This window comes from Aspergillus lucknowensis, assembly GCF_044049455.1.
Source record: "Aspergillus lucknowensis strain CBS 449.75 chromosome Unknown BJX67scaffold_9, whole genome shotgun sequence".
NCBI classification, from domain to species: Eukaryota; Fungi; Ascomycota; class Eurotiomycetes; order Eurotiales; family Aspergillaceae; genus Aspergillus; species Aspergillus lucknowensis.
In genome coordinates, this window is record NW_027263553.1 from 325392 (window position 1) to 342583 (window position 17192).

General features: G+C 39.8%; 3 protein-coding genes across 3 annotated transcripts; 2 read left to right on the top strand and 1 right to left on the bottom strand.

Annotated features, from left to right (window-relative positions):
* Window positions 1-1017: 1017 nt before the first annotated feature.
* Window positions 1018-1894, top strand: BJX67DRAFT_379081 (alpha/beta fold hydrolase; the record flags this gene model as incomplete). Its single annotated transcript, XM_071032492.1, has 2 exons — window positions 1018-1272; window positions 1319-1894. The coding sequence occupies 2 exons, from the start codon at window positions 1018-1020 to the stop codon at window positions 1892-1894; spliced, it is 831 nt and encodes a 276-aa protein (XP_070888509.1).
* Window positions 1895-11705: 9811 nt separating this feature from the next.
* Window positions 11706-14776, top strand: BJX67DRAFT_347534 (uncharacterized protein). The gene is made up of 3 exons (XM_071028546.1): window positions 11706-12232; window positions 12293-12794; window positions 12853-14776. Exons 1-3 carry the CDS (start codon window positions 11754-11756, stop codon window positions 14353-14355), a joined length of 2484 nt encoding a protein of 827 aa, XP_070888510.1. The 5' UTR covers window positions 11706-11753; the 3' UTR covers window positions 14356-14776.
* On the bottom strand, window positions 14400-17115 carry BJX67DRAFT_332760 (Hsp70 family protein). The gene is made up of 8 exons (XM_071027528.1): window positions 16002-17115; window positions 15882-15948; window positions 15573-15831; window positions 15397-15496; window positions 15221-15321; window positions 14963-15170; window positions 14755-14905; window positions 14400-14673 (listed from the first exon to the last, which is right to left on the bottom strand). The coding sequence occupies exons 1-8, from the start codon at window positions 17040-17042 to the stop codon at window positions 14444-14446; spliced, it is 2157 nt and encodes a 718-aa protein (XP_070888511.1). The 5' UTR covers window positions 17043-17115; the 3' UTR covers window positions 14400-14443.
* Between the last annotated feature and the right edge of the window lie 77 nt (window positions 17116-17192).

Below are 17192 nucleotides of genomic sequence, written 5' to 3' on the forward strand. Positions count from 1 at the left end.
TTACGTTTCTCCATTTTTGAGCAAATATTACCGCGCTTTAAAGAGCACATTCTCGCACAGGACGTCCAAAATTACGCCGCTCCATACATGGACTCTTCATATCAATGCTTGCATACCCGACCTTGGAGGTAACTGGAGGCTTGGGGCCCAGGGCTGCAACAGACACCTCTCATCTTTCAACGCAACTTTTCCGGGAGGCCTTGAATATGCTACATCGGCGGAGACAAGGCTATCTCATCACCGTACAGGAATCTCTTGAAGTCCAAAAGTGGACAGATTCAGAGAGAGACAAAGCTATAGAGAACTTGCGTAATCACAGCTGCACTGGAGGTTTACATGTTGAAATTCTTCTAGTGCTTATAATCGACGAGGCTTCCTCCGGACAGCTGTATTTATCACTCTTTACAGGTTGTTGACAACACCTGTGTCCTGGACACCCCAGCATGGATGCCGGATCACACCGTACTTGAGATTTTGAGCTTACTTGATTTCACTCCACGCTCCCTTATCAGAAACAACTGCATACTGATACAAATCTCTGTTGGACTATCACTATGACAGAGAGTCAAAATATGGTGGCGGTTCAAGTAGCTATCGTCGTGCTCAAACCTCGTCATTGTACATGAAAAGATTGTCAGAACAGGGGCAGAAGAATATATTTAAACTGAACCCAGTTTCAATGCATTAGGGCCGTTTTTCATTACAGAAATACGAATACGAAAATGTGGCGGGTCAAACCACGGTAGGAAACTCCTCAGTATATTAGAATCGTTCAAAACACGAGATTCTGTGATGAATACGAGAATATACCATGATTTTTACCTCGGATGGGTCATACTTGCGAGATCCATCACTATGTGTCCCCACATAACGTTATCTTCTAACGATAGCCAAAAGCATAACAACGCCATTGCATCAGTTGCCCATAATATAAAATCCACACGTCCCCTATATTCTATGATTCTAACCACATACCGAAAAACAAGAGATCATTACCCAAGTCAGTATAGAACCATCATGTCTTCGGGATTCGCCAGCAACGGCCTTCATTGGCAAACACACGCACCCCCGCGAAAGGGCAATCCTACCATTCTTTTTATCCATGCATCGTGGATGTCCTCCACTATGTGGGAGGAGACTGTCCAGATTCTTGCGCCACGCCTGTCAGATGTCAACCTCCTCCGCATCGATTTGAACGGCCATGGGAAGACTACTGCCGGTCGCAAGGAATATACTCTCTGGAATCAAGCTGAGGATGTCCTCGTTGTCTTGGTATGATTAATCCCATGCCGTCATTGACAAAACTAATACCCCGCAGAAAGAGCTTGAACTCTCCAAAGTTATCATTACCGCCATCTCCATGGGCTCGATGATCGCACTCCGCCTGGCTATGCTCGATCAGCCCAGATTTGTCGGCCTCGTTTTACTCGCCTCCAACGCATCCGCCGTGACCGAGGCTCAGCGAAGTGCCTTCTACCAACTTTGCGATATCTGGGTTGCGGCACCTGCTCCTAGTGAACAGATCATGAATGCCGCTATCCTCAGCTGGGGCGGGAATCCTGACGTCGACGGCCCGCGCGCGACTCAAATCAAACAGGACTGGATTCATCGCCATTCAGGCGCTGAGAATGTGGTACCTACCCTAAATTCGATGATGGAGAGGGACGCGCTGCTTGATCGACTGGGGGAAATTCATGTTCCGGTTCTTCTTATTCATGGTGAGGATGATAAGACATATCCGCTCCAGGATGCTGTGGATATCAAGGAACGACTAGTTAACACGGATGTATCTTTGGAGGTTGTCAACGGCGAGGGTCATCTGTTGATTCAATTAAGAGAGGCTAACGACGTGGCTGAGTGGATTTTAGATTTCGTAAAGAGAGTTCTTGGATAGTCGGATCGGTCTATGCTCTAAATGTGTTTTTTGACTTCACTGGTCGAGAGGACTTGTTAGGGCTCTTGCCATCCCTCTTTCTATTCCCTAAACTTAACATTATCGCAGACTAGTATTCTTTTTCTTCTATAGTACTTGTCCCTATACTGTAAAATAGCATACTATTAACTTGTCTACCTCTCCTATCCAAGCAAAAGAGAAATAATAGAGTAATATAGATGTAGTTAGAAATTTACTATACTATTTCTTAAAGTCCTAGTACTAGAGTTAAATCAGAAGTATAATTAAATTATTTAAAGAGAATTTATTTCTAGATATATAAGTATCTAGAAGTATAAGTTTAGCTTTTAGATATTCTAACCCTTACTCTTACTTTTATTTTAACACTCATTCTTATTTCTACTTTAACTCTTATTCTTACTTCTACTTTAATTTTTACTCGATCTAAAACAATAAATTTTAAAATTATTAGTATTTAAAGCTAATTATACCTGGGAATAAATCTCTTTTTTATACTAATAGATATCCTACTAGAAATACTTGTTATGAACCCTCAGCCTACAGTCAGCAGAGCGGAGTCACAAGGCAGAAAGTCAAGGCTAGGGAGCCTTGGGCCACCAACCAGCTACCAAGAGCCACTTTGGATTTAAATCCAACCTTAACTATAAACCAATAAATCTAAGTATTGCCTAACTCCAAGACAAGGACAAGCAATACTATAAGAATATAACCTATAGACTACATGCCTACATAGACAATAATTACTATTACAAGAAAATACTATGTATCCTCCAAGTATAATAGAAAGACCATGGTTTAAAACTATAGCTACTATATAATTACTATAGCCTACTATAAGAATAAAAAAAATAGGAATTATTACAAGAAAAAATTTTGAATTACTCCAAGAATATAATAAATAGAGTTACCCTAGAATAGACTATATAACTATATACTATCTAGTATACTATCTTAAGGATAAGAAAATAGTATACAGGACCTGGCAACCTAATTAGATATACTATCTAGTATACTATCTTAAGAATAGAAAAATAGTAGAGACTTAGGAATACTTAAGGATGCTTATTACTATTATATCTAGCTTTCCTATCTTTGTAATTAATACTACTATTATTCTAGAGTAACTAGTTTAAAGGATCTTTGCAAAATAACTTGTCTAATACTTACTTTATAGGCTATAGTATATATACTATAGGCTAGTCTTGTTCTTTTATCTTAATTTTTACCTAACTATAACAAGTCTTTATACTTGTTAGATATAATTATACTAGGTAAGATAAGTTAATTCAAATCCTTTAAAAGTCCCATGTAAGAGCCCAGGGTTAGAAGTGCATGAGAGGTTGTTGCTTTAATAATAAATTAATTACTAGTTAGTACAAGTTGTATCTTGGATTGACTTAAAGCTACTAATATAATATTTTAATGCTAGTACCAAGTTACTATACCTTCTAAGGGTGAAACCCTATAGGAGACTATTGCCAGAATATAGGTACAACTTAATAAATAAACTGGAGTTATTAATCAGGTTACTAGCAACCTGAACCAGCAATCTAATATACCTAAAGATAATAAAACTTTTAAGAAGTATTAAAAGATGCTAGAATAGCTCTAGGACTATATTCTTATGCTTAAGACTAAACTCAGGGCCAAGGCCTTAAAAGTCAAGGTGCCCAAACCCTTTAATAGCACTTGGACCAAGCTACATTTCTTCCTTATATAAATATAGACCTTTATTAATATTAATTAGGACAAGCTGGTTAGCAAGGCTAACAAGGTTATATTTATGTCTACCTATCTTAAGGGAAAAGCATACAAGTAGTTTAAACCTTTTGTAAGAGAATGGCAAGAAGCTAGAGAAGATAGGGACAAGCTAGCTAGCAATACTAAGCAGCTATTTACAAGCTATAACCACTTCAAGGAGCAGCTTACTTGTGTCTTTAGAGATATTAACAAGACCTGCAATGCTAAAAGATAAATTAGGAAGATATACTAATCTAGAAAGGACATAGGTATACTTATCTTGGAGTTCTAACAAATCATGTTATACCTAACATGGGAAGATAATACTTTTATATACCACTTCAAGAAAGCTCTAAATTATAATATCCAGAAGAAAATAGCATTTTTACCTAGACCTAATACCCTGGTAAGGATATATAACTTAGCATCTAGGATAGGAAACTAGCTTAGGAAGCTGAGGGAATAACAAGGCTAATAGAACTATAGGGGATATTATTCTAGAAGAAATTAGGGTGGATATAATGGCTATTATGCTAATAATAACTAATAATTTTAAACTAGACCCTAAGGGAATAATAATCTGTACAGACCTTGACCTATAGACTTGGACATAACAATCTCTAAGGTGGAACAAGATTGTTGCTAGAAGGAGAATCTATGCTTTTCCTGTAGCAAGCCAGGTTATAAAGTAGCAGACTATAAGAAGCAGAAATAGCATGGCTAGAGACCCTGGAGGGGAGCTGGATGATATTAACTATGGGCCATGCAGGAAGTTGTGATGCTAAACATAACTAGGGAGTAGGATAATAATGCCAGCAAGACATCTACTATAACTAATAATTCCCTGGAAGAGGCTGAAAGAGCCTTAGCTCAGGATGAGCGTGCTATAATAAATAATACCTGGGATACTACTAGAAGAAGGCAAAGCGCACCTCTAGCAGCTTGGAATAAACTTGGATGAAACACTAAAAGACAGGATCCAAACCTTGTACTAAACTTGCTAGGGGCAATAGCCATGCTACCTGGGGAAACAAGAACAGATATTAGAGAGTATGTTGAGTAAATTACTAATATTACTAGTAAGGTATATAAAGAAGAAAAGATGCTCAAGGTAATAACCAAAATTCTTGCAAGTATCAAAAAAATAATTAAGTAGCTAGATGGAATCCTCTAAAAAGAATTGCTATACCAGCCAAAATATTAGCTTAGCACCATGATTTTGCAAACTAATAAAGAAGAAGCTGAGAGGATAGGTAGGCCCTACCATGACAAAGCTACCAATAACAAGCTAGTTCAAGAAGGAGAGCACAGCAACTTTCCTGTAATTATATGGAAAGTTAACCTGCTTAACAAACAATATGGAACATAGCTAGAAGGCCTTGAACCTAGCAAGGAGGAACCTAGTAGTGGGTTTATAACCCTAGAAGAAAAAGCCCTATAAGAAGATAATACTAAAAAATGTAAACCATGCTAGTATTAGCTATGGGCCACTAGACTACATAAAAATAAACAATATTGGAGACAACAACTTGAGTCTTTAAAGACTAGCAAAAACAAGCTTGCCTATTAGATAGATAATATTATTGTAGCTGTATAGAAAGACCCTTAGAAACTTACTAAAGGCCTAAGAGATTTTTTTAACTAATACCTATATCAGGACCTAACATGTTGGGAAAAGACCAAGGATTACTAGTAGAAGCATATTAAAACTTGTAAAAGGTACCTAGAAACCTATACTATCTATAGATAAAATAATAGTAACTACTACTTGCAACTATGCAAACTATCTAACAAGTGGTTCTAAGAATCTAGAAGGCATCTACCATGCTAGCAGGATTAGTATAAATATATTAATACTAATATATAGTATCCCAGGCATGATAATATACTATAGCTAACATGCTACAACTTATACTATATATACTATAAGGATACTAAGTAAATTATATGCTACTAGCTAAAGTAACCAAGAATAATTAACTAGAACAACTTGTATCCATGCTAAAAAAAGTAATACTTATATAAATTATACTAGTAATACCTAGAGCATGGGATATACTATTAGATAGCTTGCTATAAGGATTACTATATTATATACTACTAGGCCAAGCTTGGAAACTACTTTCCATATCCAAGGCAAGAAGAATGGGTACTAAAATAGGAAGAATAGTACCTTGTAGCTACCAAGACTCGGGTAAGAAGGTATTTTATCTAACTTGCTAAAATATAAGGAAGGCAAGCCTATACCTTAATTAACTTAGAAGCTATAGGAAACTATATTAGCCCAAGTTTTGCGGAAAAACTAGGGATTAGAAGTATTTAAAAGGAAATACTAATACCTATAGCAGGACTAAACAAGGAAAACCTAGGAAATGCCTTGTTAATAGTCAAGTCAGGACCTCTGCCTGTTATAGTAAAGAAGAGGACTTTTAAACTAAATTTTAATATTACACCCTTGGGCAAGTATAATATAGTATTAGGGATTCTATAGCTCAAGGATCTCAACCTGGATATTAACTAGATTAAAAGGGAAATCTAGTAAAGAAATAATAAATAGTCTAAAAAGCAAAAGGGACTAGAAGGGGCTAGTATCTTATAGCATACTTATATAGTAAAGTATAAGGCCAAGTAATCCATGGGGGGATTAAAGACTAGTAACTAATCTATAGGTACTAAGAGTCTAGTAGAATAAATTATTATAGTAATATTAAGACTATTAGGGAGAATATAGCTAATAAACTTACCTGGTTGGGCTACTAGCAATATTATAAATAGCAAAATCATTACAAATAGTAAAAAGGTAAGGTTTTAAGGGATACTAGCTATAAATAACCAGATTTATAAGGAACTAACTATCCTAGATAAGTATAGTTAATTCCAGGATGTGTTCTAACAACCTAGCAAACTAGAGTTACTATCTTACAGGCCTTACAATTATACTATACCTATTAAGAAAGGTATAGAATTAAACTATAAATAGATTCTACTACTAAATGACCAAGAATCTAAAGTATTAAAGGAATATATTAACAACTAACTTAAGAAAGGAAATATCTAGCTTTTATACTTACTAATAGAGTATAGAGTCCTATTTATACCAAAAAAAGATAGAAGTAACTAACCATGTATTAACTTCTAACTATTTAATAGCATGACTATTAAGAACTAGTACCTGCTATCCTTGATTTAGGAAATCCAAGACAAAATCTAAGGGGTAGCATGGTTTACTAAGTTTGATATTACTAATACCTACTACTACATTAGAATTGTAAAAGGAGAAGAATAAAAAATAGTATTTTAAATAAAATTTAGCTTCTATAAATACCTGGTAATACTATTCAGGCTTATTAATATATTATTAATATTTTAAAGGTTTATTAACAAAGTGCTGAAGCCTGAAGACAAAGAAGATGAAGAAGAGGAAGAGGATAACAGGGAGAACTTACCTTAATTAATAAATAAATTTGCGCTCGCATACCTTGACAATATATTAGTCTTCTTGAAAGATAGGAAATAGCATGTAAAGCATATCAAGCAAGTTCTTAAAAAAATAAGGAAAGCCAAACTATAGTGCAAACTCAAAAAATACAAATTCTATATCTAAGAAACTAAGTTTCTAGGCCACTAGATTACTACAAGCAGGCTAAAACTTAAAGCCTCTAAAGTAATAGCTATTAAGGAATAGCCTATACTAAAGAACCTGAAGAAACTGCAATAGTTTCTAGGACTCTTGAATTACTATTAAAGGTATATTAACTAATACATGTTCTATATAGCACCTTTATTTAAGCTACTTTGAAAAGAACAAGCATATAAATAGACAAAAAAACAATAAAAAACTTTTAATACCATAAAAAAAGCTATTACTATAGTACTAATTATACTATAACATAACCTAGAGCTACCTATAATACTAGAAATCAACATGTTAGACTATGCTATTGGAGCAAGAATAACTTAGTCAGGACCTAATAGTAAACCAAGACTAGTAGGATTCTGGTTGAGAAAACTAATAGGACTAGAAATAAATTATAATATTTATAATAAAGAACTGCTAGCTATTGTAGCAGTATTTAAATATTGGAGAGTCTACTTGCAGGAAGCAAGATATACTATTACTATAAAGTCTAACTATAAAAACCTTACCTACTTTATAATAACTAAAGAATTAACAAGGAGACAGGCGAGATAGGTGGAGCTATTCTTATAATATAATTACTAAATTAAATACTACAAGGGCATAGAAAATAGCCAAGCTAATGCTTTTAGCAGACAACTAGATTACAAGGATAAGACTAGGGAACCTCGACTAGCAATTCTAAGGAAAAATAAAGATAGAATGCTTGGGAATAATCTAATAATCCTAGCAGCTACTATATAGTTATTAGGAACTATAATTAATACTATTAAGGAAGCTATAAAGAAGGACAAGCTAATATAATAAGTCCTTGTATTAATGCTAGAAGTGCTAGAAAAAGATAGGATCCTCTAAATTAAAGGACTTATCTATATTCTACCAATACTTGTTCTATAAGTTATTAAAAAACATTATGATATACTAGTATATGGATATTTTAGTATAGACTAAACATGCAAATATATTAGATATAACTACTACTTCTAGAACATGAAAAAGAGGGTTAAAAGCTATATTAATAACTATAAAGTATATCTATAGGACAAACCAAAATAGTATATGCTATATAGAAAATTATAAAACCTAGAAGTTCCATAATAATTATAGGAATAGATTATAGTTAACTTTGTTAGATTATTACTAGAAGCATGATAAGGAAAGGAAAAATATGATTATCTTGTAGTAATCTTGGACCAACTAATAAAGTATATCTACTTGGAACCAATATAAATAATTATAATAGTAAAAGAGATGGCAACTACCTTTGTTAATATGGTTATTATAAATTATAGAATACTAAAATATATTATATTAGACTAAGACAAGTTATTTATATCCAAGTTTTGGAAATCAGTAACTAATATTATAGGAATTAAACTATACATGACTATTATATATAGACTATAATTAAATAGACAAACTAAAAGGGTTAACTAAATAATTAAGTAATATCTATAATACTATGTGAACTATATACAAGATAACTAGGAAAAATAATTACTTATAGCCTAGTTTACCTATAATAACTTAGTATATAGTGTAATAGGAATAATACCTTTTAAAGCAAATTATAGATATTATCCAAACTTGCATGGTAAACTAATCCAAAAAGAACTAGTTATAGAAGAAGCCAACTACTTTATATAAAAACTTAAAGGAATCTAAATATAACTTACCCAAGACCTTGAGTTTGTTAACCTTAAAATAAAGCTTTACTATAATAAAGAGTGCTAGAAGGTACCAGATCTTAAAAAAGGGGGGAAAGTATTCCTATTCTATAGAAATATCAAAACTAAATAACTAAGCCAGAAACTTAACCATGTACAAATTGGACCATTTAAAATTGACAAGAAAGTAGGACTAATTAACTATTAATTAAAGCTACCTAAATCCATGAAAAAGATATACTTAGTATTTTATATATTACTATTAGAACTAGTACTAGAGAACACTAAAATCACTAATAATATTAAAATTAAAGAAGAAGAACAGGAGTACAAAGTTAAAAAAATCCTGGACTACTAAAAAGTTAGTAGATAATTGCAATATCTTATATAATAGAAAGAATATAATACCTTAGAAAACACTTGGGAGTCTATTAAGAACTTAACAGGCTATACCTAAAAGGTTTAGAAATACTACTAGTAGTATTTAGTATAGAAAAGTTAATATTCTACTAGAAGGATAGAGACCTAATTATCTAAGTTAGACTAGGATTGTCTAATATAATAGCAAGTTAAGTAGTAGCCTTGTGCTTGTTAGTAAGATACTCTAGCTCTTGGAGATTCTTGGTAGTTAAAGGATCCTCTTTATCTAACTAATCTATTATAGTTATATCATAATCTAACATCCTTGACCCATGCTTTCTAAGAAACCTCTCTTGTTTTTGCAATTAAAGGATCTTAGATATAGCCTCTTGCATTTTTTAAGAGTGTTCTAGCTATAAGTACTAGGCCTCCTCCAAATTAGTAGATACTTTTGCTTAATCTTATTCAAGATTATTCTACTACTTTTTAGTATAAAATTATTTTTTATATTTCTAATTACAATAAGTACATGATATATAATTTCAACTTTTTAAATTTATTATGCAAACTATACTATGCAAGAAATAGTATTTATAAGGGTTATTAATAGGGATACTATTAGTAGAAATCTGTTTGGACTAATAAAGATAATTAGCAAGGTAATTCTACTTAGAAGGCATAATAAACCATTATAAAGAAAATTTAAGAAAACAAGAGACTTACTAAGATAATAGGGAAATCTATACTATTTATATTTTTATAGACAAAAACTAAAAGAGGGAGAGATAGTATTATAAACCCTTAGCCTATAGTTAGCAGAGCAGAGTTATAAGGTAGAAAGTCAAGGCTAGGGAGCCTTGGGCTACTAACCAGCTACTAAGAGCCATTTTGGATTTAAATCCAACCTTAACTATAAACCAACAAACCTAAGTATTGCCTAACTTTAAGATAAGAACAAGCAATACTATAAGAATATAACCTATAGACCACACGCTTATATAGATAATAATTACTATCACAAGAAAATACTGCGTATCCTCCAAGTATAATAGAAAAACCATGATTTAAAACTATAGCTATCATGTAACTATTATAGCCTATTATAAGGATAAAAAAAATAGAAATTATTATAAGAGAGAATTTTAAATTGCTCTAAGGATATAGTAAATAGAATTATTCTAGAATAAACCATGTGACTATATACTATCTAGTATACTATTTTAAGGGTAGGAAAATAGTATACAAGACCTGGTAATCTAATTAGATATACTATCTAGTATACTATTTTAAGAGTAAGAAAATAGTAGGGACTTAGAAATATTTAAAAATACTTATTACTACTATATCTAGCTTTCCTATTTTTATAATTAATACTACTATTATTTTAGAGTAACTAGTTTAAAGGATTTTTGCAAAATAACTTGTTTAGTACTTACTCTATAAGCTATAGTATATATACTATAGGCTAGCCCTACCCTTTTATCTTAACTTCTACCTGACCATAACAAGTCTCTATACTTGTTAGATGTGATCATACCAGGTAAGACAAGTCAATCTGAATCCTTTAGAAGTCCCGTGTGAGAGCCCGGGGTTAGAAGCGCACGAGAGGTCGTCGCTTCGATAACAATACTAAAGCTTCTTATCCAAGCTGTGAGGCGTCAGGATTTGGCAAAAGTATTGCAACTTTCGCAAATATGATGAGCTCATTAAAAGCATGCTTAACCAAATCTCGATTACGGGTTTCAGGATTCTTTGGCCTGCCCTCCCAGGTGGCATCACTGGATCGTGTCCATCCTTCCCCTGCCAACACTCCGTTGTACTTACCCAGTGAACAACATCTCTGTTGAATATAACCGGGATTGTATTTGAGGCCTCATACACAGCCCAAACATCCCGATTTTCATGTAATCAGCGAATCGAGGTGGGAATTCAGTGTATACGAGTGCAAACTATCTGTCAAGTCGGCAACTCCATGGCCATTTCTTGCCCTACACCCCACTGCACGCTGAACATCTTTTTCTGACGCGCTATATATCTTCCCCTCTTTACTTTAGTCCAGCACATACGACCACAGGGTGTGGAAAACAGGGCTTCCCGTCCGCTCAGCCGTACTTAAGCCACACGCCGGCTGGTTAGTAGTATGGTGGGTGACCACATGCGAATCCCAGCTGTTGTATGTTTTTGGCCTTTTTATTCTTGATATGGTGGCACTGATTGACTGTTTGGTTTCCTGCCCGTGCCGCGCTGTCCTCAGACTGAAGAGGCTATGCATGTCCGGACGTGTTTACAAGGATCCTCAATTAGGTTTAGTGGAAATCAGCGCCCCTGCAGTCATGTGCTGAATCTGCGGATGCCATAAAATCGCGGGGCATGAGGCTGTCTCAAAGGAACCTGCAAATAAGTGTGCCAGACCAGATCATTTCTCCGGTAAGCGATGGCATCTATGCCAGCGGACGAATATCGCAGCCGGCACAGACTAACTGAGCGCTTGAACATCGAGTATCTGGGCCCTCTCGAGCCCGAAACTTGGCCGGTTCATTGGCCAGAGACGCGCCGACACCTCTTCCACGACATCGTGAAGCTAGGCGACTCGAAGTTTGGTACGTTTGAGGGTCGCCATTCAACAGGACGTCCATGGCGGGCCCAGATTAAGAGACGAGCGGCCAAACTGGCGTACCTTGCCGATCGGTGCCGGGGCGAGGGCAAGAACGAGCCAAGCTGGAGGGCGTCGCTCGAGCACGAAGTGTTCTACCGTTTCACGGTCGAGGTGTCGTGCCCGACGTGCCGTGCGAGGTTGTGGCGCTCGGAGATTGAGGCTGCCGTGGAGTCCAGTGATTCTCAGGCGTTATCGCTGGACGAACGACGGAAACATCGCACGCCCTGTCGCTGCTCCGAGGGCTTCGTGCAATCCACGTACGTAGTGAGCATCAACATGAAATAATGTATGCGAATATCCCTAATTGTGCTCTCCAGGGATTTTCACGGTGTGAACATGATCTTTTCCGATCGAGCAGAGACCTCGATCCATTACGACCCGCCACTCCCCATTAGGTCTCGCAGCAGAGACAATCAGAAATACGAGCGGCCTGACAGAGTCTTCGGATTGATTGAGACGCAGAATATCAAGATACTATTAGACTCACCGGATCAAAGGATGGCCCCTGACAGCCAGGTGGAATCGCTGCGTGACGTCCTGGAGGCGTCACCGTTCAAAGGCGACCGCAAACCACTCCTCTTCCCGTTTCTAATCGTCGAAGCCAAATCCGATACTGTGGGCGACTCGGCTGGTGTAGAGATGCAGTCGGCTTTTGCCATCCAACGACTACTGGTGGTGCAGGATGAACTCCGCGCTGCGACGCGAGTTGAAAGCATGTGGGCGACGGGCCCGCTAGTATGGTTCTTCGGATGGCATGGGCAGGATTGGTATCTCAAAGGTAGTTTTATAGATCATGTCAGCGGGCCTTCCCCAAGATACGTAAGGTTTTCGCTTGCCCCGCTGTCGCGTACTCAGCGAAGTTGACGTTCCAGTATAGTGCATCCTCGACCTCTGGCAAGGCAACATCCGCTCGCAAAGCAGTGCATTGCAACTCCTCCTCATCGTCGATTACATATTCGACTGGGCACGAGATGCCTACAGACCAAGCATCATCAGGGGGTTGTCTCTACTAGCAGCCAGAGAACTGCCGTCTTTCGACCCGGATATATTTTCGACCGTGGACCGCAGACAGTCGCAGATCGCATCCGAGATGGCCGGCTTCTCCTGGTCACAGGAGTCCAGCTCGCTGCGATTCAGTGCGGCACTGCCGGAGCCTGAGCCCGAGGATACTCACACGCCCTCTGGAGTCGTGCGAGATGCTTCGAATTTTGAAACACGACTCCTGGGCCTCCAGATCACCGAGGCCAATGTAGACGAGCTGTGGGGTTCCCTGCTAGCACACTGGGGGGAGTCTGAACCCACGATAGTGGGCACATTGCGAGAGTCTCTAGACAGCTCGTGGCGGGTTACGAGAAGGACTTTGTCCTCCATCCAGGCTGCGTGGACCGGGAATCTAGATACCACCGAAAACGTAACCGGGAGCGATACCGGTATTGCGTCTGATGAGATCTTCTTCACTGCGATTTCTATCCTTTTCTACATGACAGACGACTGGTCCCTTGTCCGGCAACTTACATACCTCGCCATATCCGAAGGCGCCCTGCAAGTACTGCTATCACGATACAACCTCCCCGGCGGACAACCGCAGGATTTTGAAGAAACGCAAACCCCCGTCATTGACAGATCCAGCATTGAGCCCTTCATCAAATCCATAAGGACCCAGTCAATCGCAAGCCATCTAAAGGCCGCCACGAGCACGCTCTGTATCTCCAGCTCGCATTCTCAGCGACCTGGCCGGATCACAGGGAAGTGGCGACTTCGCAAGACTAAGAGCACCTACGCTGGGTTCGTGTTTGACCATGCACCGTCGACTCTCGAACTCGTGGCTGCTTTCTACGGGACACGTGAGAAAATGGATCGAGATCATATGGATCTCTGGGACTCATGTCTTGTTTTCTCGCAGACCGCAACCTGGCTCCCAACCCATAGCACCGAGCCGTGCCTGTGGCCACGACTAGACTCTATATGTCAGAACAGCCATGGATGCGCGTTGTTTGAAGGGCTCAACCTGGATGGTAGAGCTTCAGGCACAGGTGCTAGATTCTGTCTCTTCATATTGTCTAGGTATGATTTCTACCGTTATGATATTGACACGGCTGCTATCGTCAGAGATTTATCGGAGGGTGGTCTTTACTACTCCGCTCTGCACCTTGATCTCGGTCGGCGACTGCGTGAGTGCTATGGACATTTAAATAGATCTACAAAGGGGCAATCGCTTTGGCAGAATGCAGATAGTCAAGAATTGCTGAAAGAGTGGATAGAAGACCTTGATGCTCAGCCGAGGTGGACAGGAGGGCCGGGCCCAGGGGGAAGACCAGACTCGCCGATTATGATATCATCAAGCGAAGAGTCAGAGGGAGATCTGATGGAAGAGGACTAGAAATGGAAAATCTGGGGTATAAGGTCTAACGCTCGGAGGGGTACAAGCTGAAGCACACATGTAAAAGCAGGTGTACAGTGTTCGGACATCACTCTGTTCCTGGGATAAACGACGCTGCTATACAAAGCTGCGTTTGCCCGCGACACATTCCACCTGGTGGATAGAAGAACTTTGCAGCCAGGTTTCTCCCGTCTATTTCCATCCCCAGCTCATAGTGGACTTCGTAGAACATCCCGTCTGGCCCCGATTTCAGCTCGAGTCGACCCTCCTTTTTAAGGGGCTCGAGATCAATTTGCAGTATTCCAAAGACTTCGGCGCCTGCCCGAGCGATAAGTTCCGGTCAGCCATGCGTAGTCAATCCATGAAGCATGAAAGGGGTACATGGATGCGTATAAATACCTTTATTGCAACTCGCGGTCACTGGATAGTGGTCTTGGGCGTTGTCAAATTCAGACACCCAAATTTTCTGATTGATCACGAGCTCCTCGTCCGGTTTGAAGACCTGCCAGTTGGGAGTCCGGAATTGTTGCTGCTTCCCTAGTAATCGCCCCTGGGTCCGTTACTTAGTCTTAAATCACCGTAGCAGCAGTGAAAGAAATGTGAGTACCTTTTTGATCACCCAATCCAGGACACGTACATAATGCTTGCCGTCTGTCTTATGAGTGGTTGGAAAAACTCCTCGATGACCTTTGTGCCTCTTGCTGTAGAGTTCCCACTGGAGGAATCCAAAATTCGACTGCACGATACGCTTAGGACCGTCGGATTTGTTGAGCGCGCGGAAAACAGCTCCATGAGAGACTGTCACGGCATTGTCGCTATTATATTGTTAGCCAGTATGCAACTTTTCTGCCAATTGTCAAGCTACATTGATTTCGGCGGATATAAAATCTTTAGGGGTCTGAACTCCGCTTCTACATGAGAGCGGAGAATTGGTGCGGCTGAGAAACCCCCGACTAGGAGAATTTTCTACATTGGATATCAGCCATTCTTTGCGTTGACTATTGGGGAAGCATGGTAGCTCTGGAAAGCAGTGTGATATACCTTGACTGTGAGGCCCTTGGCTGCCGCTGCATTGATCTGCTGGCGGATGAGTTTGCTTATACCGTTCAAACTATCTTGGAACAGCGCGGCAATTTCTTTTCTAACAAATTGATCAGCATATGCGTGTACTTGGCAGAAACCAGTATGAGAGGTACGATAGGCTGTGCTTGACAAACCTTTTAATATGCAGGGTGTCGGTTCCGAATCCTAAACTATCATTCCTCACAAGCCCATGCACGAGTATGGCCTCGCGGCCATCCAGGCCATCTGCTGGATTAAACCTTCTCTTGAGCTTATACTCAAAGACGGACATGATGTCGTGCTCGATGATGTATTCAAACGGCCCGCGCAGAGAATTGTAATGTGTGCTCTTGATTCTCTCGATGACCTTGTCCTTAAGAGCTTGGTTTGCGAGACTCGAACCGCAGTGGTTCCCTAGTTTGTCTGTCAGACTTTTAGTCGCAATGTATGGCAGGCCTCGTTACCAGTAGGGGGAATAACTTCCTCCACTCGGAATGGACCCTTTTGGCAAACTCTGTAAGTGATAGCATCCTAATATTCTTGTTATTGATCCGAAGGGTACCAGAGGTGTATCAAAGCCTTACTGTGGTTCCCCCGCCTGCATCACAAACCATGAACACTTCTCCTTCCTTTCCGACAGGAGTCAGTATGAGGACGGTCTGTACAGAATTAGAACTTACTTTCAAGTTTTCGCTCCCCGAGCACGCTTCGAGTATATAAGCCGCAGCCGCCTCGGGCTCATTGAGCACATATGGGGCCCCAAGAATACCAAGCTTGAGCTCATTTGCTATATCCAGGATAATTTCCTGCATTGTACGTATCACTCTCGTTGGCCATCCGGCCGGGACGCAGAAGACGAGTTCAACCTCACACTCCTCACTAAACCCCTCTCTGTCTTTGAGGAACTCCTTGCTATGCTTCAAGACCTGTAGCAAATAGTCCTTGATCGCATCTTTTTCGTCCTTGCGAGCTCTGAACAACGTTCTGCGTAGTTCTTGGCGCGGGGCTGGCGTTCCCCTTTTATGTTCCAGAAGAAGGAGCTTCGCATACTGGATGATCCGATTTTTGAGGTTCAGGTTATCGTCCTCAATCCCAAGGATGTATTGGCGAGCGCCATACCCCCAGAACAATCGACCGTCCAGGTACCAACTCTCGCTCGGCACTTCGGGAATGTTGCGTTCCCGGCTGTCGACATCGGGCCAATCGGTGACAGACCTGATCTGCTCGCTCAGGAGAGTCTGAGGGGGACTATCCGAGTCGAATTTAATGTAAGAGACCGAGGAGAAGGTGGTCCCGTAATCGAGGCCGATGATGAACTTGGTTCTGGGGGCTGGTGGAGGGGATGTCGACGTGAATGGCTCGGACGGGTCGGCAGATCGTTCCTCAGATCCTTCCACAGATCGTTCCTCGGATCCTTCCACAGATCGTTCCGCGGATGGCTCTCCCGACGGGGGAGTTCCCGTCGTCGTCTCCGTGGTGGCTCGGCTGCTTCCACGGCTGGGCGCGCCGTCCAGCACTATTCCGTCGCTAAATTCCGGGTCAGTGCCTGTGAAGTAGGCATCTACGTCGATGATTGTCGACGCCCGGCGTCGTTTGCGGGTTTCAAGTCGCCGCGGTTTGACCATGACGGCGCGGGGCGTCGAGGTAAAATACAAATATGGCGTATACAAAGGGGGCTTGAGAGGAATCACAAGTCCCGCATGGGCAGCCGCCGCAATTTATTCCCCTTCTCCTCCCCGAACGCCTGGGGCCGCAAGCGCAATCAGCCACCCACG

Coding starts and splice junctions, on each gene's coding strand:
- BJX67DRAFT_347534 (XM_071028546.1), top strand. CDS start 11,754: ATGGCATCTATGCCAGCGGACGAATATCGCAGCCGGCACAGACTAACT. Junction 12,233..12,292: donor GAGGGCTTCGTGCAATCCAC/GTACGTAGTGAG, acceptor TGTGCTCTCCAG/GGATTTTCACGGTGTGAACA. Junction 12,795..12,852: donor GCGGGCCTTCCCCAAGATAC/GTAAGGTTTTCG, acceptor GTTCCAGTATAG/TGCATCCTCGACCTCTGGCA.
- BJX67DRAFT_332760 (XM_071027528.1), bottom strand. CDS start 17,042: ATGGTCAAACCGCGGCGACTTGAAACCCGCAAACGACGCCGGGCGTCG. Junction 15,949..16,001: donor ATGCAGGCGGGGGAACCACA/GTAAGGCTTTGA, acceptor CAAGAATATTAG/GATGCTATCACTTACAGAGT. Junction 15,497..15,572: donor GACACCCTGCATATTAAAAG/GTTTGTCAAGCA, acceptor TCAATTTGTTAG/AAAAGAAATTGCCGCGCTGT.